Source organism: Lepidochelys kempii, chromosome 7 (assembly GCF_965140265.1).
Source record: "Lepidochelys kempii isolate rLepKem1 chromosome 7, rLepKem1.hap2, whole genome shotgun sequence".
Lineage (NCBI taxonomy): Eukaryota > Metazoa > Chordata > Testudines > Cheloniidae > Lepidochelys > Lepidochelys kempii.
The window spans coordinates 58,675,612-58,698,746 of NC_133262.1; the positions used below are offsets into that span (position 1 = coordinate 58,675,612).

General features: G+C 45.1%; 1 protein-coding gene across 6 annotated transcripts in view; it reads right to left on the reverse strand.

The window, feature by feature from the left end:
- Nucleotides 1–2,310: 2,310 nt before the first annotated feature.
- The window catches only part of LOC140914653 (tyrosine-protein phosphatase non-receptor type 20-like), an 80,748-nt gene continuing 59,923 nt past the window's right edge, over nucleotides 2,311–23,135 (reverse strand). For 5 of the 6 annotated variants that reach the window (XM_073353032.1, XM_073353033.1, XM_073353034.1 and 2 more), the window contains 11 exons: nucleotides 21,942–22,103; nucleotides 20,176–20,344; nucleotides 17,992–18,080; nucleotides 15,594–15,667; nucleotides 13,054–13,172; nucleotides 11,743–11,891; nucleotides 9,551–9,641; nucleotides 8,062–8,396; nucleotides 5,003–5,218; nucleotides 4,689–4,751; nucleotides 2,311–4,058 (listed from right to left, as the gene is read on the reverse strand). In XM_073353032.1, coding sequence (XP_073209133.1) covers nucleotides 3,978–4,058; nucleotides 4,689–4,751; nucleotides 5,003–5,218; nucleotides 8,062–8,396; nucleotides 9,551–9,641; nucleotides 11,743–11,891; nucleotides 13,054–13,172; nucleotides 15,594–15,667; nucleotides 17,992–18,080; nucleotides 20,176–20,344; nucleotides 21,942–22,103 — 1,548 coding nt within the window. In that variant the 3' untranslated portion in view covers nucleotides 2,311–3,977. The remainder of the gene's footprint in view (nucleotides 4,059–4,688; nucleotides 4,752–5,002; nucleotides 5,219–8,061; nucleotides 8,397–9,550; nucleotides 9,642–11,742; nucleotides 11,892–13,053; nucleotides 13,173–15,593; nucleotides 15,668–17,991; nucleotides 18,081–20,175; nucleotides 20,345–21,941; nucleotides 22,104–23,135) is intronic. The other variant, XR_012159933.1, reaches the window with a different exon arrangement.

A 23,135-nucleotide genomic window follows, 5' to 3' on the forward strand; every position in this document is an offset into this window, starting at 1 on the left:
CAGAGTCAGAGCCCAAGAAATGCGCCAGAGAGGAACCAGTGCTTCAGTCTACTGAGGCTCCAGGAGCTTGAAACGTCCCAGGGGACACAGAGCACATATTCCCCTCCCAGGAGTCCTCGTGCATAGCTGGAAGGGGGCGCTCACTAGGGTGTGTGACACAAGGTCTCACAGGACAGCTGTGGCAAAGCAGGGAATTGAATCTAGGCCATCTGAGCCCAGTGGCTAGTCACTGAATCACTGGACCATCCATCCTCTCTTGAGCTTGGCTTTTAGCCATGTTGAAGGAGGAAGCTGAGGAGAGGCTGTGCGTCAATGCACTTAGGAGCATGGGGGAAAGTACGCAACAGCAGCCTCTGCTACACCCTTTACGAGGGTGCAATGTGTACTCCTCCAACCGCCAGGGCTACTCCTCCTCAGGCCTCCCCTCTCTGGCACCTAGCGGGTGTCGGGGGCTGCTGTGAGCACTGGAGTCCTCCGCTCTCTGAACACCATGAGCAGCAAACGTGAACAGGTTGCGCCTGTTCCTTTGCATTCTCTGCCTCCAGCTGATTGCACGCACAACCTGTTCCTGGCCATTGGCACCTTGCTCAGCATGTGCCCACATGATCCCTTTCTTGCTCCCTGGCAGGTGCCCACTCTGCAGCATCGACCCTGTGCCAACACCTCTGCTGATGTCCCATCAAATGGAGGTGCAGTCCAGGCCCTGGGCCAGCTGTGCACAGTTGTCATAAACATACAGCTAAGGATAACATAAAATCCCTCCTTTACCTGTAAAGGGTTAAGAAGCTCAAATAACCTGGTTGGCACCCGACCAAAAGGATCAATAAGGGAAGAAGAGACTTTCCAATCTGTGGGGGAAGGGGTTTTTTTTGTGTGCTCTCTTTGTGTTCTCTCCGGACAGAGACGGACCAGGGCAGGAAAAATACATCTCCTAACGCCATATCTGAAATAAGCATCTAATATTACAAATTGTAAGTAATAGCAAGGAAATGTGTTAGGTTATCTTTTGTTTTAGCTTGTGAATTTTCCCTATGCTAAGAGGGAGGTTTATTCCTGTTTTTTGTAACTTTAAGGTTTTGCCTAGAGGGGAATCCTCTGTGTTTTAAATCTTATTACCCTGTAACATTACCTTCCATCCTGATTTTACAGAGGTGATTCTTTTACTTTTTTTTATAATAAAGTTCTGTTTTTAAGAATCTGATTGGTTTTTAGTGTCCTAAAAACCCAAAGGTCTGGTCTGTGCTCACCTTGTTTACCTATTTGGTTGGTATATGATTCTCAAGCCTCCCCAGGAAAGGGGGTGAAGGGGCTTGGGGGAATATTTTTGGGGAAACAGAAACTCCAAGTGGTCCTTTTCCTGAATCTTTGTCTAACTCACTTGGTGGTGGTAGCGATACCATCCAAGGACAAAGAAGAATTTGTGCCTTGGGGAAGTTTTTAACCTAAGCTGGTAGAAATAAGCTTAGGGGGTCTTTCATGTGGGTCCCCACATCTGTACCCTAGCATTCAGAGTGGGGAGGGAACCCTGACAACAGTATTAACTGAAGTGGCTTTAGATCTCTTGATGAACAAGGCTCTATTTTCCATTCTAGTTCTGATGACCATTTGTTGTACCTCAGACTGCACTTTCTGGAGGGATAGCTCTCTCCCACCATGCTGTCCATGCTAACCATCCCAGAGGATAGGAAGTCTGACTCTGTAGAACAGTGTAGCCCTAACACTAAAGTATGTTTTGCCTGAGTACGGATGGCAGGTTTGGACCCATTACTACAGCACTTGTCGCAGAGGTTAAGACGTTGAGGAATCAATCTTTGACAATGTAGGAACATGGTGATTGCCAGAATAGATTAGACCCACATCCATCTAGTCCAGCATCCTGTCTCAGACTGTGGCCAGTAGCAGTTGCTTCTGAGGAAGGTACAAGAAATGCCATAGTGGGCAGAGGTGGGACAGTATGCCCCCAGGGAATCACAGAAATGTAGGGCTCAAAGAGACATCAAGAGGTCATTAGTCCATCCCCCACGCTAAGGCAGGATTAGGTATCCCTGGGCCCATCCCTGACAGGTGTTTTTCCAACCTGTTCTTAAAAACTTCCAATAGTGGGGATTCCACAACCTCCATAGGTCACCTGTTCCACTGCTTGACTATCCTCAGAGCTAGAATGTTTCCTTCTAACCCCCAGGATATAGAAGTTGTTTTATGCCCCAAGGCATGAGGGCTTATATCACTCTCAACCTCTTGTTGTTAGTTTAAACTCTACTATTATTATATCTATTTCATAGCAAGAGACTGAAATGAAACGCAAGCCAGTTTTGTCAAACATCTCTTACTTTAATATCCCTGTAAAACAGGAAACATTTATATGTTCAAACAGCTGCAAAGATGATGCACATGTAAAAAGTGGAGCAACACAGGGTACCACCAGGATTGTCTTTACAAATCCAATAGGTTTGTTCACCGCCATCTTTGTACAAAGTCCAGAATGTTTCCATTGCAAAACTGGTTTAAATCAGTTTAGTACAAAAAGTGAATTGTGCATTAGGTTGTGCAATTTTATCTTACAAAGCAATAACATGTACAGTGCAGTAAATAAAACCAAAGTGAAAGGCCAAAACTCAATAGAGGTAACAGATTTATGAACATTTGGCTAATGATGCTTGACAAATCTGTGCAAATAACGGCTACTCTAGATGCAGCATGCAGAGAGTAAAACAAATTCATAATGCTTTCTAGAAGGCTTAAAACTCAGCTAATTCAAGATAGAACACCAGGTTTACAGCCGTGTAAATCTGGAGTTGCTCCATTGACTTAAGAGGAGTTCTGGATTTCTATCACTGTGACTGAATCAGCATCTGGCTTACACTGTAAATTCTATTCCCAGTTACTCTTGCTTTAGCCCAGTGTAGCTGGGGGCAGAAAGCAGAAATTGACCTGGAATCTTAGAATAACTTTATAAGGATGCATTTTTCTGAAAGTCAGGCTTTTAAGTTGTATTTAATGCCATATTCCTCTTCCGCCATAAATCTATCACTCTGATCCATAATAAAATGAAACAAGAGTATTTATTATTATCTTGTAGCTTGCAGAGTGGCTTTGTATGCAAATACCTCTTAATATTACTACTGTCTTGAAATCAAGGAAGCAGTTTTTATACACATATTGCTGTTAATGTATTTCACCACTGTGTTGCCTATTTTTAACCGAAGGTAATCTTCTGTTGCATAGCTAATAATTCTACTTCCATAAATATAACCCTCTAGGCAAAGGAGTTACAATAATATCATAGCAGTAGTTTGCAATTTACAAACATGAACAAATGAACCCCCACAATGCCCCAGGCTGTGAGGTAGGTAAGATATCCCAGAGAGTTTTCCAGTTTAATGCAGATTTCAGTCTCATGGGATGAACTGGAGGGGAGGAAAGGGGAGAACAGGAGAGATTTACTCAAACTGGAACTCTCAGAAATTCAACCAGCTTTCACAAAAAAGATTATAGTACAACAGAGTTATTTAATGTTGCTTAAGGACCAAATTCAACCCTCCTGCCCCCGAAATCAATGGAGCTTTCCATCGACTTGAATTGGAGCTGGATCAGGCCCTCAATAAGGGACTATTAGGTAGTAAATCAATGGGAAGGGAAGAATTGCATGTTTACTGTGACAATTATATATACCCAGACTCACAGAGCTGGTTTAGTAATGCTTTCCCTTTGACATGGGCACAGAATAAAAGGAGCCAATGATATCTAAACAGCTGATATTGCCAGTGATGCTGATCAATTCTTAAGTCAGTGAGCCAGCGTATCAATAATTTACCAACCTACTTTATGCTGATTTAGAAATCAGCATTTCCTAACACAGCGTGACAAGCAAGATAGTGCATGCAGTACAGCGCCTGTCCGTGCTGGTCTGGCTGCCCGTTAGAATAAGTCTCCAGTAGCCGGGGGCTCTCCAAGATGAGTGGCAATAGCAGAGGTTCTTATTGGAGGAGACGGGATTCCATGGCTTCAATGTTCTGCAGCACCTGCAGCACTACTTCGTAGCAGAACAGGTACTGGTCCTGGACATGTGAAGAAACCAGCATGGAGTCACCCAGTGACATTCCATAGACACATACATAGGACGGCCTGACTTGGGAGCACGTCTGTAACGTGAATATAATCTAGGGCTGCAGGAAACTTGGGGAGATTCTCCTTCCCCTCCACCACCCACTCTCTTGTTTTCTGTCCTCCCTAGCCTTAAGGCCAGTGCTTAATTTCTAAGGAAAGAGGTACTAGGGCTCAAGCAATTTTTTTACATTCATAACTAATGCAGCAAGCCCAGAGGGGCCGGGGCTCTGAGCTGCCAGGCCCAGAGGGGCCGGGGCTCTGAGCTGCCAGGCCCAGAGGGACCGGGGCTCTGAGCTGCCAGGCCCAGAGGTGTCAGGGCTCTGAGCTGCCAGGCCCAGAGGTGTCGGGGCTCTGAGCTGCCAGGCCCAGAGGTGTCGGGGCTCTGAGCTGCCAGGCCCAGAGGTGTCGGGGCTCAGCCCTCACAAGCCCTGGCACAAATTAAGCACCACTTATGGCCCCGATTCAGCAGAGCACTTGAGTACATATTTAAGTCTCTTGAACTTCAATGGAAGCGAAGCCTATGCCTTGCTGAATCAGGGACATTAGACAAAGTTAGCCTGGTCTCAAGGTGGAGACCTTACCTTGGTTTGAATCATGCCAAATCGCTGAAGCCTCAGCTCTCTCACTATCTGCTTGATATTGAACTGTCAGGAGAGAATGGTGTTATTTCATTGCAGGCCAAGTTATTAAAAAGAACATGCTTGATGGGGAAATGTAAGATTGTTCCTTCGCTGCTTTACTATTAATTATTGTCCCGACACTCAACAGAAATCAGAACTTACTACCATTTCCTTTTGAAAACTGACTTGAGTTGATTTACACCAGGGCGAATTGGTGTCCCTCCCCAAGTAAGCCCAGGGTAATATTTATAATGATTTGGTTTAGATATACTCACACATAGACCTTTTTCAATGCAGCTCAGCAAAATATCAATACAAAGCAGAACCCCGCTCCTTCCAATCCCAGCGCTGCAGTGGGCGGTTATGGGGCCCGTCTGGTGAACTTTTCTCATGTAGCGAATGAATTTTACGAGATGCTCTATCAGTCTGGGAGTACCATGATCTGGCCAAGTGGTAAACTGCAGGTGTTTTACGAAGCGTTTCTCTCCTGTCTGGAAGAGAGCGATCACCAATGTGAATTTCATTGGAGGAGTTACTCTTGTAAAGTCAACCAGAAAACTAAGGACTGTGGCTACTCACATGGAATAAGCAATAAAGAGAGACCCTGCTTTCAAGACAGATAGTGAGGGATTAGGACTAACCATTCTAAACATTCACAGAGACATTGTGGCACTTTAATATTTTTAAGTGCTCTGAGATCCTCAGATAGAAAGGACTATGAAAGTGTTACTAGTTATAACAAGCCATATCCTGAAGCTTTGTAAGGACTTATGTTCTCATGTTTTTAATAATTTTTCTTCCTGCACAACAGGCATTTAACATCTGATGTGGACTTTGATTTCCTCAGCAGTAATTCATTGTTTCACCTGTATAAGTACCCTTGGGCTCTTGGAGGTTTCACACAGGCATTAAAGAAGAATAAATAGGCTTCCATGGGTCAGTGTCTGATCTTCTTTATACCAGTGTAAATGAGATCAGCCTCTTTGGCACAATCTACTTCTCTTCCTGGTTTGAGCATTGGGCATCTGCACTGACTTTGTAAATCTGGCCCACAGTTCACAGGTACTGAGCTGAACATGTTCCCAAAGCGTACAAACAACTGCCAGGTAGGGATCTCTACTGCAGTGTTTTCCATAGTGCCTATCACTGTTAGCAGCCATAATGGGCATCTTGGGATACTGAAGGAGTGGATGATGGGGATACTGCTTTAGACAAAAGACCTTCACCAGAACCTTCACCCAAAACTCAAAATGAACCTTTTGAGCTCAAAACTTTTCCATTAACTTTTGTCTATCCCATGGGATCCCTGCATCTCATAGTTCTGGTTAGGGCTGACAGTGAAATGTACTGGTGTCATAAATATAAAGGGAAGGCTAACCACCTTTAAATCCCTCCTGGCCAGAGGAAAAAACCCTTTCACCTGTAAAGGGTTAAGAAGCTAAAGATAACCTCGCTGGTACCTGACCAAAATGACCAATGAGGAGACAAGATACTTTCAAAGCTGGAGGGGGGAGGGAAACAAAGGGTTCTCTCTGTCTGTGTGTTTCTTCTTTTGCCGGGACCAGAGCAGGAATGCAGGTCAGAACTCCTGTAAAGGGTTAATAAGCAATCTAGTTAGATATGTGTTAGATTCTGTTTTGTTTAAATGGCTGATAAAATAAGTTGTGCTGAATGGAATGTATATTCCGGGTTTTGTGTCTTTTTGTAACTTAAGGTTTTGCCTCGAGGGATTCTCTATGTTTTGAATCCGATCACCCTGTAAGGTATTTGCCATCCTGATTTTACAGAGGTGATTCTTTTATTTTTTCTTCAATTAAAATTCTTCTTTTAAGAACCTGATTGCTTTTTCCTTGTTCTTAAGATCCAAGGGTTTGGGTCTGTGTTCACCTGTGCAGATTGGTGAGGATTTTTACCAAGCCTTCCCCAGGAAAGGGGGGGTAGGGCTTGGGGGGATTTTGGGGGGAAAGACATTTCCAAGCGGGCTCTTTCCCTGTTATATTTGTTAGACGCTTGGTGGTGGCAGCAATAAAGTCCAGGGACAAAAGGTAAAATAGTTTGTACCTTGGGGAAGTTTTAACCTAAGCTGGTAAAAATAAGCTTAGGGGGGTTTTCATGAAGGTCCCCACATCTGTACCCTAGAGTTCAGAGTGGGGAAGGAACTTTAACAACTGGAAAGACCAGCCTAACTGTATGTCTATGCGAACTGGAAGCAGGAAGGACTGGACATCTTGCCCAAGAGCCTGTTCTCATCCAGCAGATTCAGGAATCTCCGAACGTTTGGACATCACTAGTTTACCAAATTCAGGGTCCATTTTGGTCAATTTCATGGTCATAGAATTTTAAAAATCATAAATTTCATGATTGAAATCTGAAATCTCACAGTGTTGTAATTGTAGCGGTCTCAACTCAAAAAGGAGTTGTGGGGGATTGCAAAGTTATTGTGGGGGGTTTGCAGTACTGCTACCTTTACCTCTGTGCTGCTCCTGATGGTGGTGCTGCCTTCAGAGCTGGGCAGCTGGAGAGTGGCGGCTGCATGCCGGAAGCCCAGCTGTGAAGGCAGAGCCCCCACCAGCAGCAGCACAGAAGTAAGGATGGCCTGGTATGGTATTGCCAACCTTACTTCTGCTCTGCTGCTGGTGGGGGTTGCCTTCAGAGCTGGGCCCTCAGTCAGCAACTGCCACTGTCAGGCCACCCTGTGCTGAAGGCAGTGTAGAAGTATGGGTGGAAATATTGCAACCCCCTTAAAATAACCTTGCAACCCCCCTGCAGCTCCCTTTTGGCTCAAGACCCCCAATTTGAGAAACGCTGGTCTCCTCTGTGAAATCTGTATAGTATAGGGTAAAAGCACACAAAAGACCAGATTTCATGGCAAGAGACCAGATTTCATGGTCTGTGACCCGTTTTTCATGGCCATGAATTTGGTAGGGCCTTAGACATCACATGTGGCTGCTTCTCTGAACTGAGTGCGGATTGCCCATCAGTGCAGCCAAAGAACCCCCCACCCCCACACAGTCATCCTTACTGAGGACAGAGATTTATAAAGGTCCTAATCTGAGCACATCCTGCAAGTGCCCTCAACACCCACTGCAGTTAAAGGCCTTCAGTTCCTGTCCTGAAAACTGCAGGGCCAGATCCACGTTTCTGCACGGAGCTAAGGAAAAATCACCCACTCTATGTGCACTCCTATAATTCAGGTTTTCATAAAGGTGAAAAATAATCAGAAAATCCTACAGAAGAAACTTACTCAACACTGCTCTAAATACTGCCAGAGAGATACAATACATAGTGTCGAAGTCCCCCTCTTCAGGCATACAATAAAATATATTTAATTTACCTGCTTGTTAATTATTTCTATTATTCGGATGATAAAATATTCCAAGATCTGGTAGTTGTCCAGCCTCAGATGGAATTCACTGAGGTCTAGAGAGTCCTGTGGAGGTTCAGGCCAGTATCTGTGACACTTGATTTTTCCAAGCTCCACTTCTTTCGTCATCATGGCAATCACATCTGACTCATTCTCCCAAATCATTTGCCAGAAATCAGCCACAGTGCAAGGCAGAGGCCCCTGTGCTGAAATATAGAAATGTTCCTTTTCTCCAATATGCGCTCGGATGTAACTTGCATTAATATAGCCCTTGGTTGCTCCAAGAGGAACCCGTGTTGCATCATCTGGACAGAAAGAAAAAGTCCTCTGAAGTTTTGCTATTTCAGCTGAAGATCCAAATTCATGTCTCTGTCTAGGCTCTAAGGGGAGCTTGAACATCAGGCAGTTGAGTGCTGTCTCAGTGATATTCATGGTGCATTTGGCTGGCCAAGCAACATTAATATCCCTGCTAACAGGCAATTTCTACAATCATATTATATGATTCATCTCTTCCTGCTAAGAACTATATTGTTTCTTTAAGGCACTTCTGTCACAATCTGACAGGCCTTATAACAGGGTACTATGGTAATAGTCCAAAACACTGCAGTTCACCCTACTGTTACCTGAACCAGTACCATATGATACTGTAAAGTTTCTGTAACACAGGGAACTTTAAAAACTTGTAATATTTCTCCAATATTACACAACACTGCAATGCTCCCGTTGTTGCAGATTACAAAGAGGTCTGTGTGTAAATGAAAATGGCATACTGCTCTCTCTGTAAATAGTGAACGTTCTGCTGTGGCAATCAAATCTTAATTCCAGAAGCCAGCTCCGATTGGTAGTGAAACTTTTGTGCCTTGCTTGAATTGATCAATGGGGATTTGGGGTCTGCGGGTTGGATCAGAAAATATTTATGTTCTCAGATGCTTTGGAACATAGGAAAAAATTTTACCCCTTTTCGGGGGCCTCAATCATGCTGGGACAGAATTCCACTGTATCACAGTCATTTGACTGGCTTTAAAGCACAGCCATTACAGTTAGGGTTAAATCTTCCTGTGCAAAATTTAGGAAGAGGTTCTATGGAGACAGAGAAGGGACTAAACCCCCCATTTCACCTCCCACCTCTCCTGCACCCCTGGGGACAATGTCTGGGGAATCTAGACAGCAGCAAATTCATTAGCCTTACCCTTGCCCTACTCCCAGAAACCCACTGTAGAGGGGAAGAGCAGGAACCCCTCGTGGAGCTGGGCTCTGTATCACTGAAGGGGTCAAAATCTCCTGCATGAACCCCACCAATTCTACCCACTGCCCATGTACCAGATTCCACTGTTTCTGGAGCCCCCGACGACAAGAGGAGGGACTAGATTTGCCTGCTATAACTCAGCCTACCAGCTGTTTTCCTTGTTTCCCATGTATTCCTCAAGTGTTTTTAAGCCCCTTTAGTGTACTTGCTTACATGGAAGGATATCTCGGTATCTGTTTTTCTCCCGGTTTTCTGGCGCTTTCCCAACTTGGCAGCCATCGAGCGGTTTCATGTGTTCTAAAGCCTAGATCAAAGGTAGATAGTCAAGACACTTCATTTCCTGCCTCCAAAGAGAAGCTGCAGGGTTAGCATTAGGACTCGCCATCAATGTATGTGACCTATGACTAGGAAACCGAGTTTAGTTTGGAATACACTCAATACGCTCTACTCTATATTTTCAGGTAACACAGAGGCCCAAAAGCAAGGCACTTTCATTTCCCATCTTCTAAATACTTTGAGAGACCAGTGACATTCTTCAGCCCCCATGAGTGAGTATTTCCAGGGATTTCCCACGAGATTTCAAACCAAGGTCTGAGCACATCATTGAAGATCCCATGGCATATTCGTTAGTGAAGGGCATGTTCATTCTGGTGTCTTGGCCACATTCCAGCATGGGTAATGAACAAGCTGCTGCCCTAAAAAACACTTGTAATTGCTAGCACAGAGCAGATGTCACATTTCCACCCCAGTGGAGGCTGCATTTCAGTGATTGGGGGAAGTGATATGTATAGGGCACAATTCAAAGGTAGGTAGTGTAAGTTACGTGATCATAAGTGTTTGTACATAGGTATAAGGTTTAACTTGATATAACAAACACATCAAAGAACAGGAAGGTGTCAGTTAAAGTAGTTTCATTGACACCTTTTTGCACTTTCTTGTAAGTTGCTTTTCCTGTTCCTCGTTTTTATCACCCTGGGGTGAGTTACACCAACTTACACTCTCCAATACCTACTTCCACCCTATTATCGACGTATATGCTACACTAGGGGTTATCAAATTTCTTTGCACCGCAACCCCCTTCTGACAATAAAAATTATTACATGACCCCAGGAGAGGAGACTGAAGTTTGAGCCTGCCTGAGCCCCGCCGCCCTGGGTTGGGGGCTAAAGCCCAAGAGATTCAGCCCTGGGCAGGGGGCCTGTAACCTGAGCCTTGCCACCCAGAGCCAAAGTCAAAGTCTGAGCCCTGCTGCCTATGGCTGAAGCCCTTGGGCTTTAGCTTCAGACCCGTGCCCCAGCAAGTCTAACGCCAGCCCTGGCAACCCCATTATAACGGGGTCACAACTCACTTTCGGGTCCTGACCCACAGTTTGAGAACCACTGTGCTACATACTTTTGAATTTGGCCCACGATCTGTAAAGCACTTGGCAATTCCTCAGTGTGAAAGGAGCTCTGGACTAGTAAGGGTACCATGGGCCCAGACCTCATTCAGAGAAAGTGCAAACTGGTTTTGAATGACGGATCAGGTACAAAGAATGGCCTTAAAAAGGGACTACATCTTGTGTGACCAGACCCACAGGACTCAGCTGATAGCTGCTGTAGGACAACGTAGCCAAGAGTGACCTAGGGCACCCTCCTGCCTGAGTCACTGATAGATAGGAACTTTAGAGGCTGTTAGGCTTGTGGGATGGTTAGCAAACACTACACACTTCTGTCAAACACCGTTGTGTTGGGGGGATTTTGTTACCGGACGGCAAGAGCTGGACAGGAGGTAAAAGGAACAAAGGAAAATATAAAATAGGAATTACCATGGAGACCAGGGACAATTACCAGATTCTTCAGAGGAAGGTCCAACCTTGTAACAGACAATTATAGAATAACTTGTCCTTAAGGGAAGTTTAAGGCTAGCCCCCATCAGTCAATGGTTGGCTTATGCTCTGAAGCAGAAGAGTTTATAACTTTTACCATTTTTATCCCAGCTATTGTAACTTCACATGTTCTCATTATCCATAGAAGTGTCTAATCCTCTTTTGAATTCACAGAATCATAGAACTGGAAGGGACCCTGAGAGGTCATCTAGTCCAGTCCCCTGCACTCATGGCAGGACTAAGTATTATTTAGACCAGTGGTTCCCAAACTTGTTCTGCCGCTTGTGCAGGGAAAGCCCCTGGCAGGCGGGGCCCGTTTGTTTGCCTGCCGCGTCCGCAGGTTCGGCCGATCGCGACTCCCAGTGTCCACAGTTCGCTGCTCCAGGCCAATGGGAGCCGCTGGAAGTGGCGCGGGCCGCGGGACATACTGGCCGGGGGACATGCTAATCTTTGAGAGATTCGGTTTTTTTCACACATAACTCACTTTCCCAGTAGTGCCAAACACTTAGGCCTACAAAAGCAAAGCAACACATCTCACCACAAACTCTTTCAGGATCTCTTGTTCTTCAATCTGCCTCCGAAGGCTCTGGATCAGAACTCTGAGACGAGACCTCAGATCTTCCCCAGTCAGTGATGGCATAATGTGAGTCAGCTGAGTCAGCTCGTCTTCAGAAACAAGTTTTCTGCCTACGCATTGACAACAAAGAGAGGATGAGTTTAATCTTTGTAGTGCAATGCGCACACACTGCTGGCTTTGAAAAGGAGGGGATTGCTAATCTTCAGTTTCTTTTGCCACCTACTTTTTGGAAGCAGAATCCAGAAACAGTTTCTCAACCTCGTTTATGTTTCCAGCTGACACAAGCATAAGTCAAAACCCTGGATCTAAACACCCCCAAATTTCATGGAAGATGGATTCTGAGCCAAACACTGAAGCTCATGGCCATGTGCATTTGCTAAACACAGCCTAGACTAAACACAATGTTACTGCAGAACTGTATACTTCAATGCCTGCTTACACTGGTGCAAAAGACTCCACCCACATCTTCACTGTAGATCCTCCACTTCCTACAAATTAGTGCGGTCACTTTCCTGGTGCTAAGAATAATTACTGTACGTTAACTTTCCCCCCAAGTCAGGAAATATATCATGTTCTGTTTTTACCTCTTCCTCCCATTCCAGCCCAGGACTTACAATTTTTCAGCATGTTGGCTGCACCAAAGCGAAGATTAATTTTTATTGGTTGTAGCCCTACCTGAGGTAGGTGTCCCAATTTGAAACTGTGGTCTACTGAGCACATGGGTAAATGGTTAAGAAACCTGCATAAATGTCAAATATTCATACATGAAACACTGCTAGGTCAACGGAATCTGAAGACTCACATTTGGTCTATCTGAATTCTCGTGGGACAATACAGTAAGTCTATGTTCAGACCGCTGGTGACACTGGAACCAGAGATGCTGGTTTGAGTTACTCTGTAGTGCTAACAGCAAATGGAGATTCCTCGTTAGCTCAAGTTACAAGGGCCTGTAATGCTGGAGCAGGACAATCTAAGCTCTATTCCTGCCGTTGCCATGAAGTTCCAATGGCCACAGCATGCAGCATAATGATGAAAGTTGTGTTCCAAGAAGCCACAGGTGGGATAGACAGAAAGAGCCTCAGCTGGTGTCCTATTACTATTTATATCAGTGTAGCACCTAGAAGCCCTACTTACAGACCAATAGTGTTAGGTGCTGTACAAACACAGAACAGACAATCCCAGAATGGGCCTAATTCTGTTGAGCTCATTAAAACTACACTGGGGATCTGGGCCAGTATGTTAAAGAAAAGAGAGAGCCTTTCACACATTTACCCCTGGATAGAACAGAAATCCTCCGGGCCACATCATCTTCCTCACTTATCCAGCTGTCAGTCTCAGACTCCTGACTGTCTGTTCTAAAGCTGCTTTCACACGTGTAGTATTTCTGTGATCTGTAAAGCAATGCTCAGTTAACATTCTAGTTGGGAGTGGGAGCCACCATTACAATGAAGGCTGCATAAGCGTTTGAGTTCTAAGCTCTGTTTTAAACCACTCAGCACTTTCATGAACTTTCTATTTTCAGACACTGGCATGGGTTCTGGATGACAGAAGTCCCCCACAGCAAACGTTCCCTTTGTCTGTAGCAGTGTCTGTAAATACAGCAGCTAATGGTATCCGCTGCTAACTTTTAGGAGCTTAATTTTAAAAGGTTGAGGAGACCTTATATGTAAATCCAAACAACTCTTTAACAACAGTTTAAGCGTGGTAAAGTTATGAGCAACTGAAAATAGGGTCTTATAATAGAAGAAGTGCTAACCTACCTTAGCTAATAGGGAGAGCTGGTAGGGCCTCCTAAAATAAATATCCCCCCAGAGTGTTTTACAGCATGGAAAAGAGATAGCCCTGAATCGAAAGTCCCAATCCAAACACCACTTCACTTTGGAAAGTCTGGATCTGAATCCAAACTTTGAGGCTACTTTTAACGATTCAATGGGCCAAACCAAAACCCCAGATCTAAATCACACTAAACTTTGGGAAAGTTTGGATCCAGATCCACACTTTTAGCTGGGACCCATTTCCAGTGTAAATGGTGTATTCTCTATAAGTTGAAATATTTCAATCATGCTGTGAGGACTTCAGTAACCCAGCCAAAGGTTATGGGTCTATTTCAGGAGCATAAGAGGGTCTATGGCCTGCAATGACTACACAACGACCAATGCCAGATACAAATATTTGTCTTTTTTATCATAGTTGTTAATTTCACACAGAAAAAAAAACAATTCCTGTGCCTTTAAGTCCAAGAAAATCACACACAATTTCTTTCTCCGCTTGTATGAGGGATTCATAGATATTAAGGTCAGAAGGGATCGTTATGATCATCTAGTCTGACCTCCTGCTCAACACAGGCCACAGAATCTCACCCACCCACTCCTGCGAAAAACCTCTCACCTATGTCTGAGCTACTGAAGTCCTCAAATCATGGTTTAAAGACTTCAAGGAGCAGAGAATCCTCCAGCAAGTGACCCGTGCCCCATGCTACAGAGGAAGGCGAAAAACCTCCAGGGCCTCTTCAAATCTGCCCTGGAGGAAAATTCCTTCCCAACCCCAAATATGGCGATCAGCTAAACCCTGAGCACATGGGCAAGATTCACCAGCCAGATACCCAGGAAAGAATTTTCTGTAGTAACTCAGATCCCACCCCATCTAGCATCCCATCACAGGCCATTGGGCCTATTTACCATGAATATTTAATTACCAAAATCATGTTATCCCATCATACCATCTCCTCCATAAACTTATCAAGTTTAATCTTAAAGCCAGATAGGTCTTTTGCCCCCACTGCTTCCCTTGGAAGGCTATTCACTCCTCTGATGGTTAGAAACCTTCATCTAATTTCAAGTCTAAACTTCCCAATGACCAGTTTATATCCATTTGTTCTTGTGTCCACAATGGTACTGAGCTTAAATAATTCCTCTCTCTCTCCAGTATTTATCCCTCTGATATATTTATAGAGAGCAATCATATCTCCCTTCAACCTTTTTTTAGTTAGGCTAAACAAGCCAAGCTCCTTGAGTCTCCTTTCATAAGACAGGTTTTCCATTCCTCGGATCATCCTAGTAGCCCTTCTCTGTACCTGTTCCCTACTGATCTTGTGGAAAACACAACCCACCAAACTTTCTAACAAAATTGCAGCTACATACTTCTGAAGGTTATGAAAATGGCTGATTAACATCTTCTTTTCCAGTTCATGTCCATATGTGTCTGCTGGAAAGCGGAGCCAAGTATTTATTCAACCATTTGAACTCCTTTTTCTGTTTGTGAATTATCCCCAAATAGACTTTGATTTTTATGGTTTTGTTTGTCATTTGATGAATGACTTATATAAATGTATTTCAGTCAGTGGGCTGCTCAGATGAATTAATTCATTATTCATGCTGTGAGATGGCTGATCTCTATCATGGGGGACTGTTTCTGATCACAGATTCAATGACTTCCAAGGTAGAGCCAAGCAGAACCAGGGACACCCAGCAATGTCAATGGCAGCTGAGGCCATTTCGTGCTGAGCACGAAAATCAGACCACCTGGTGCTGCACAGACAATATAAATCTTAAGACGTTTTTTGTAAGAGTACAATATGCCTTGATGTCCTTGTCTAAAATTCCCCCTCCTGTCACTGCTGTGTGGGGGCTTGTTGGAATCCCCATTGCAGAGGTAGCTGCATTTCAACAGTGCTGAATAAATGTAGCTTGGGACTCACTATGGGATGGATGGTGCTGTATAAATCTATGATATTAGGATTGCTCAAAGAAATAGAAGAACAAACTGGCCATGCTGTACATTGTCATGAATTTTTATGTGCTGGAAAGACTGACCTGTCTGCATTTGCCTCATACTCCAGTTCAGTTGATTGACTTTGCAGGGGTGAACCGCATTTACTTTCTGATTCCTGTGGAAACAAAATAAAACCATAATGAAAAATCAACGGGAGGAAGCATCAAGAATACCGTTAATTTCACTGATAAATTTACTTCTCATCTGACAAAAACATGTCCCTTGTTAAAGCCCGGAAAGGGAAATGGAAAGTTTCCCAGTCAAAGATACATGCACAAATCTCAATTCAGCATCGCAGGACCTACTCAGCGTAAAAAGTCTCTTCAGCTGTATTTGCAAGCTCCACAACAATCCAGACATCTCTGTACAAGTGCACATCCTAGCATGCATCACTGAGATCTGGAGGGATCCATATTAATTATTCCTCTGCTCTCACAATGAGAGTACAATCACTTACAGGATTTACGATCCACGCCATGCTCTCTGTCTCCCACATACCGTATTAACTGGCAGCAGGAAGCACCACTGGATGAGCATGAACTACTGGCAATAACTTGCTTTTTATCCCAGGCACAACAATGCCAGCTGCAAGTGGCACAGTGCAGCTGGTCTATGGAAGGAACACTTGACTGGCGGAGAAAGCAGACACTTGATTGTCCTCCAGATGGAGGAGACAGCGTGCAGATCGGTGGCTGATTGTATAGTTCCAGAGTGATAATTGGATTCTGCATTTAGATTATGATACAGAACATCTGCCTTTATCATATGCAAGTTGCTCCTTCTCAGTTGTAACGTTTGAGAGATATTTATCTAGATTTCAGTTCAGGATGGATTTACTCTCATTCTTTCCCTAATTTGTATTTCAGATGCAATCAGAAAACCATCTTTGCATATTACGAAGTGTAAACTGTTGAATCCCCAAAAGTACCTCTACAAAAGTCACCATTTCTGTCTTATTGCCATATATTCAGGCTTATTTTCCCCCATCAGAAATGCAAAAGAAGCATGAATTCAGTAATCCAATTTCTACACGTAAGACCAAATTGAGTGGAGAAAACCATGGGGATTTTTGTTGGTCTCTTAGCAGAGAGAAGATATTTTTCTTTGCTCCTTTATTCATCCATTTTTCTCAGTACTTTGTCAGTTTTAAAAGCTACCCGTTGGGAGCAAATGGCAGCAGTGGTTTTGAAAGTAAAGCATATACACTACCTGCTTGAAGGAGATTGGGCTCAAGACATGCTGAAAATAACCAAGAATAAGACATGAGTTTGAGGCTCCCATTCAGCAAATACCTTAAACGTGGGTTGAATGCTAAGCATGTGCTTTGCTGAAAAGGGAGGGACTTAACCATGTGCTTAAAATTAAACAAGAGCTTTAATATATTGCTAATTGAGGATTTTATTTTATTTTGGGGGCAAACTGATTTGCTAGATCATGTGCACAGCATAGGTGTGATTCTGTATTTTAGTGATCTTGGACAGTTAAGATCCAGTCTAATCCCTCGCTCAAAACTTTGTCAAACAAATTCCTCCCACCCTGAAATTTTCTCAGCTCAACTCAACTCAAAGATGCCATTTTTGTTTTGTTTTAAATATGTGTGAAATTGGTTGAGCCTTTTTTTTTTTATCGTTTGAGCATGGAAAGAGTTACATTTTGGCCATATTTTTTTATCAGCAACTTTACAGCTGTATAACTAAAAAATGGCCGAAGCTACAAAACTTGGCATATTTGGTAGACCTTGCTGAGGCTTAGATACCAAACTAAGTTTGAGGAAGATAAGTTTTGTCGTTTCAAAGGCTGCAGTTGGTGGTCAGTAAGGTGCAACTTTTTAATAGGTATCTCATTAAAAAAAATGGCATTAAAAATGTAAAAGTTGCGAAGTCAAACATTCAGAAGTTAGGAAATGCCAGAATAAAGATTGTCTGTGCAATCTGAATTCAGCCCCCTTGTGTGTCTGTGTTATGAGACAGTCTTTAATTACAGGATCACATACTATGTTTTTTCCATATGACCCCTGCCTCAATCCGGAGCTACCAGCTCTGCTTATAATAGCCCAGTCCCTTCAGCATGGTTTATTGCAGTGGTTCTCAAACTTTTGTACTGGTGACCTCTTTCACATAGCAAGCTTCTGAGTGCGACCCCCCCTTATAAATTAAAAACACTTTTTAATATATTTAACGCCATTATAAATGCTGGAGGCAAAGCGGGGTTTGGGGTGGAGGCTGACAGCTCGCAACCCCGCATGTAATATCATCGAGACCCCCTGAGGGGTCCCAACCCCCAGTTTGAGAACTCCTGGTTTATTACTTTAGTAGAATATGATCCTCCACAAAGGGGTGGCCCATTAACTGATTTCTCTTCATTTCCCCAAACCCATGCCACTGAGACACATGTAAACAGGTCACCAGGTAACGTCTAGAAATTCCACTCAGGCTTCACCTTGCTGCACATCTGGCTGGATTCCTCTTCCACTCCTCTGAAAGTGAATGTGTGCTCGGCTTCTAGGCTTCCCTCGCTACCTTGTTCATCTGAACGCAAGAGAGTGAGAGCAAAGAAAAAGGTCTTTAGAATCTGAGAGGCAAGCTCCTCCTCTTCTGTGCAGTGTGACACTGGCAGCGTGGAAAGCCCATCAGCAGAGAGCTACAGAAGCAGACACTAGCTGTAAACCCCCCCAGGCTCTGGACACTGAGCTTCTGGCTCCTCCAACTAGCACATATAGGGTGCAGTCCTACCCGCACTGAAGTCAATGGGAGTTTTGCCAGGGACTTTGTGGGAGCAGAATTTCCCCCAGGCTGTGTATCTGGCAGCTCTTCCCCACCTGCCCCACTTATCCCTACTCCCGCACTGGAGACGAGAGGGGAACAGGTCACCTCTTCCTTCCAGGCCAGCACCTAACGCAGCTTCCAAGTCCTGTGGAGAAGAGACTTTTAATGTGACTTGTGGGACGGGCTTGCACCCTCAGCCTGACGCTCAGAAGGACTGGAAAAGAGGGGGGGAAACATAAACCTGCTCCCTATATCTGACTCCAATTCACAGGGGTCACCTGGGGGCCATGTCCCTCATGAGCAACCTAGCCTGATGGACCCCCATACCCATCCGACCCGCCTCATTCCTCAACTGCCGCCAACTGTCACACCCTCCAGTAGAACCTTCTCCCACGGTCTCTGTGACATCGCTGGCTGGCACCCCCCAGCACCCAGCCTGGGTGAGAAACCTCTCCCTACACGGCACACCGGCAGTACAGTCTGGGCAGCGTTAGGGAAAGGATGGGCCAGCGCTTAAGAGTGCAAGCAAGGCTCTCAGGAGACCCAAGTTGGATTCCTTGCTCTGCCTCAGCCTTGCTATGTGACCTTGGTCCCATCACTTTGTCTCACTGTGCCTCAGTTCCCCACACTGCCCTACCTGAGCGTGGTGCTGAGAGGATAAATACACTGAAGGTGCTCAGATACCATGGTGACGGAAGTCGCAGATAGACTCAAAGAATTAATGGCCATTCAGAGCCAATGGAATGTGGAGATGTCAGAATGAGCAGACTGAGCATAGATATGGTTAACATAAGGGTAATGAGCGAGGGAATAAAGGCCCATGTGGATAATGATAGCAGTGAAGAAAAGGAAAACTGTCTCCCTCCTTCTGCGTAGCAAGATAAAACTGCATCTAGTTCCAGGGACTGGGAAATGCTTGCAAGACTTTCTAGAAAACTGCAGCACTAAGAAGTCCCTATCCCCACAGCACACTAGCTCAACCTAAAAGCACCAGTCCCTTGACCCCTGAAGTCATCCACTCCTACCTTCTTTGATGAGCAAGCCAAAAAATGGCCCCAAAAATCAATCCATAACTCATATCCCACAAATTCTTGGACCTCAAAAGGATTATGGGATATCTAGGGCGATTTTCTGACCGTTTATTGGATCGGAAACCAACAAAATTGAGAACCACTGACTCAGCAATGACAGTTAGATGTTAAATGGCCAGCTATATATGTAAATTACCACAACTTTGTATACGATCAGTGCAATCAGTGTGTGCAAATTCTACAAGCCATGCTCTCTAGTGCAGCAAAACGTTTGTGTATATATATATAAGCAAGAATACAGACCAATCTGACATTCAGGGCCTGATTCTTACCCCCGTTACACCTCTCTGCACCACTATGCTGGCTGGCTTAATCAGCTGCCTGGCATTCTCTGGGGCAAGGAGGATTTTGGGTGGTGGAGAACAGACACTATGGCTGTACCCCAGCCCCGCTGGTAGCCTCTGGCACAGGGAATGTCTCCGTACTCCAGCTATTCCCAACTCTGGGAATAGCCCGCTGGGAACAGAAGAAACCAGAGCTAAGTTGGTGCATCCCTGAAGTTGCTATAACTTTGCCCCCAGCCATCCTCAGAATGAAGCTTAAAGCCACCTTTGCCTGTTCCCTGGGGTCCTGTGCCAAGCACTGCTTGGTCAGAGAGGAGAATCGGGCAGTGGGCCCAATTTTACTCTCACTTACAGTGGTGTAAAGAAGGAGCGACTCCTTTGAAGTCAATGGAGCTATACTGGTGTCGCAGAGGGGAGAGTCAAGCCAAAGCACACCACCTGCCCACTTTGAACATGCAAGGAGTGGACTGCGCTAGTGCTTACCAGACTGGGCTGTTGTGCTCTGGAGGGAAGAGGTATCGCACTGGCTGCCTGAATAAGCCCAATGCAATGCCGCGCTTCGGCAGACAGTGAGCTGAACAGTGCCTTGAGCCTTGCGTAAAAGGTCAATCACCGTATTGCGCGTTAAACCAGACACTAAATCTCCATTCACCTGGAAAGCACACAAAGACAAATGCCTTAACAGCCCTGGAGCAGAAGGGTTTCATATCGCACACTGGCACGGAGCACGTGTGCACACCTCCCCCACAGCTTAAAAAGGCTCTGATTGTCTGCATCCCCTTCACTGTTAATAACTCAGTAGAACCTCTCTCCTAGGTAAACCTTTGTACAGAGCAGTACCACCAGACAGCCACCACCCTCCACGAACTGACACATTTTCAGTTTTCCATGTTTTGCCCCTCTATCCAGTGGAAAGAAGAGAGAAAGGGAGCTGTGGGGATGAAACATGAACAAGAACAAATTTGGGGATTTGGGGTTTTTTCAGCTTTTTGTTAAAAAAAGGGAAAAATTTGGGGAAGAAAAACAAAATCTACAAACCTTCAGTCTGGAGCAAGAGGCCATTTTCTGCTGGAAATGTGTGACCAGCTCTTCAGCTACCCACCCCCTGCGCTCCCTGGGGTGCCCTCCTCCACCCCTCCCAACCTTCCTGGCAGCTGGCCCCAGCCCACACAGTAGTCCCCCTCATCCTTGACTCCTCTGTCCTGCAGATTGCTCCCTCTGTGGAATCCCCACCGTCTCCTCCCTCCTCCCCACACTTGCTATCCCCAGCGCCCCCCAACCCCGACCTGGCACTAACTGGGGGTGGGGAGTTGGGGGAGGAGGAGAAACCGTAGCTCCTGCCAGTGCTGCCCCTCCTGGCTTGGCCAGACTCCTGCTCTGCAGTCACTCAGCCAAGCTTGGGGTGTGGGGGGAGAGGGGAAGAAGCCAAGACAGGCAGGGAGTTGAGCTCTGCAGAGAGGAGCCCCAGCATGGGACAGAGTGACTCCTACAGGCAGCAGACTGTACTGCAGCTTACTCCCACCTACCTGAGCCCAGGGACATGATGCTCCACAGAGCAGCTTCAGACTTTCCTCTTCGCCTCCCTCCACTGCCTGCCTCCCTTCCCGCACAGCCAGCCAGAAGTTAGAGAGGTCACAGATACCACTGCTGCCTCATAGGTTGGAAGTTGTGGAGGGCAATGTATTCCCCCCCCCCCCCCCGCACAATCCTGCCCTTGCCCATCACTCTGGTATCTGGGTCTCTGTCAGCCTGCCTGTTTAATTAGCCATTAACATTACAACGGCTGGCATGTGCAGTCTCTGCAGAGAATTGCTCAGCATTTCGGTCTGGGGTTTTGCTATCTCAAGCTAACTCATTAACACAAGCCACTACAGAGAGGCCAGCTGATCTGAGTCATGTCAGAAGCAGGCCAACCCTTTTCTAGAAACTAGCGGCCTAACGTAGGCAGTAGCACAGATACGCCCCCTCTGCAGTAAATGGTGCCTGCCCTTATGAGAAGCACTATGCCCAGGAGTTGGGATCTGCAGGGTTTTGTAGATTAGGAAACTCAGCTGCAGCCGGGCTAGCACCCCACCACCCACCCCAATTTTTGACATTTGCCCAGGCAGGTGGCAAGTCATGGGAACTCCTAATTATGATCTGATTACAGTGATCATGTTCAGTGTTTGGTTATGACTGCACAGCGTAACACAAACTCTCCCTAAACTTCCAGGGCAAATCTAGACCAAAGCAGCGAAGTCAAACGTTACCTTTAATAAAATGTCACCCACTTGAAGCCTCCCATCGAGATCAGCAATACTTCCTGGGCTGATGGCTTTAATTAGGATAGCCCGGCCATTTCTGCCACCTACCAGCGCAAATCCCAGGCTCCCGTTGGCTGTTTTCTCCAACTCAATCTTAATGATGCAGTCCTGCAATACAGAAGGGCCCTGTTCAAAATGAAGCTAAGTCAGGAGCCAAATGAACTAACAGTGATCATGACTGGAGATTCCTAATGTTCCCTTCACCCTACAGGATACCAATGTGCTTTACAATCTTCACTCATTGATGGTATAAATTATAGGGAAAATTCTTCTCTTGCGTAGACACGCAAAGGGACTTAAATGGCAGCTGCACACATGTACCAAAGAGATGGTATAATAGATATTTCCATCAAAAATTAACGTATTAAAAACAATTAAAGTGTCTTGAAGGGAAAGCCCATCCACATAAACCCTAAAAAGCAAGAAAATGTCTAGTTCAGGTGTCCTCCTTTAACAGGACAAATTTCACTGATGGGTAAGTCACATATACCTCCAACATGTATAGTAACACAATACACAGCCTCTCCACTGGCCTATAATGCAAAACCTTAGCCTCAGCAACACCACTATTCATGTCTGTTAGGCATTTGTGCACCGGTAAATAGTATGATGAGTTACTTTCACAGGCAGAAGTTTGAGGTCAGAGTTAAGGTTTTGTCAGACAAACGTATATCGAGTGCAATGCCCTGGAAATGTTTAAATTTTGTTCCTGAAAAAATATGCAGAGTACATTGATTATGAGGCACATTCTCTAACACTTGTGGCAATCTGTTCCACTCCAAAAGTCAAAGAATTGCTCTTCAGAAATATTTTAATGAGCTACCCAGATAGCAGATGATGATGATGCAGGAGATGAGATTGAGATGATGTAGGAGAATCCAGTGATTGGGGTGGGGGAGGAGGGTAGCTTCATCAGAAGCAGGGAAGTCATTCCAATTTCCCCTTGAGTTTGGTGGTTGAATTTTAACAAGAGGCCCCCTCCAGCAAACCACCAGCTGCATGACACTAACAAATATATCATCAGAAAAATTCTACCCCCAAAATGGGCAATTTTAATTCCAAGCCACTTTGCAGCCCTGATATTTTTGCAGAAATGAGTATCTGCAGTGAGACATGGGAAATGTTGTCCATTTCAGTGGG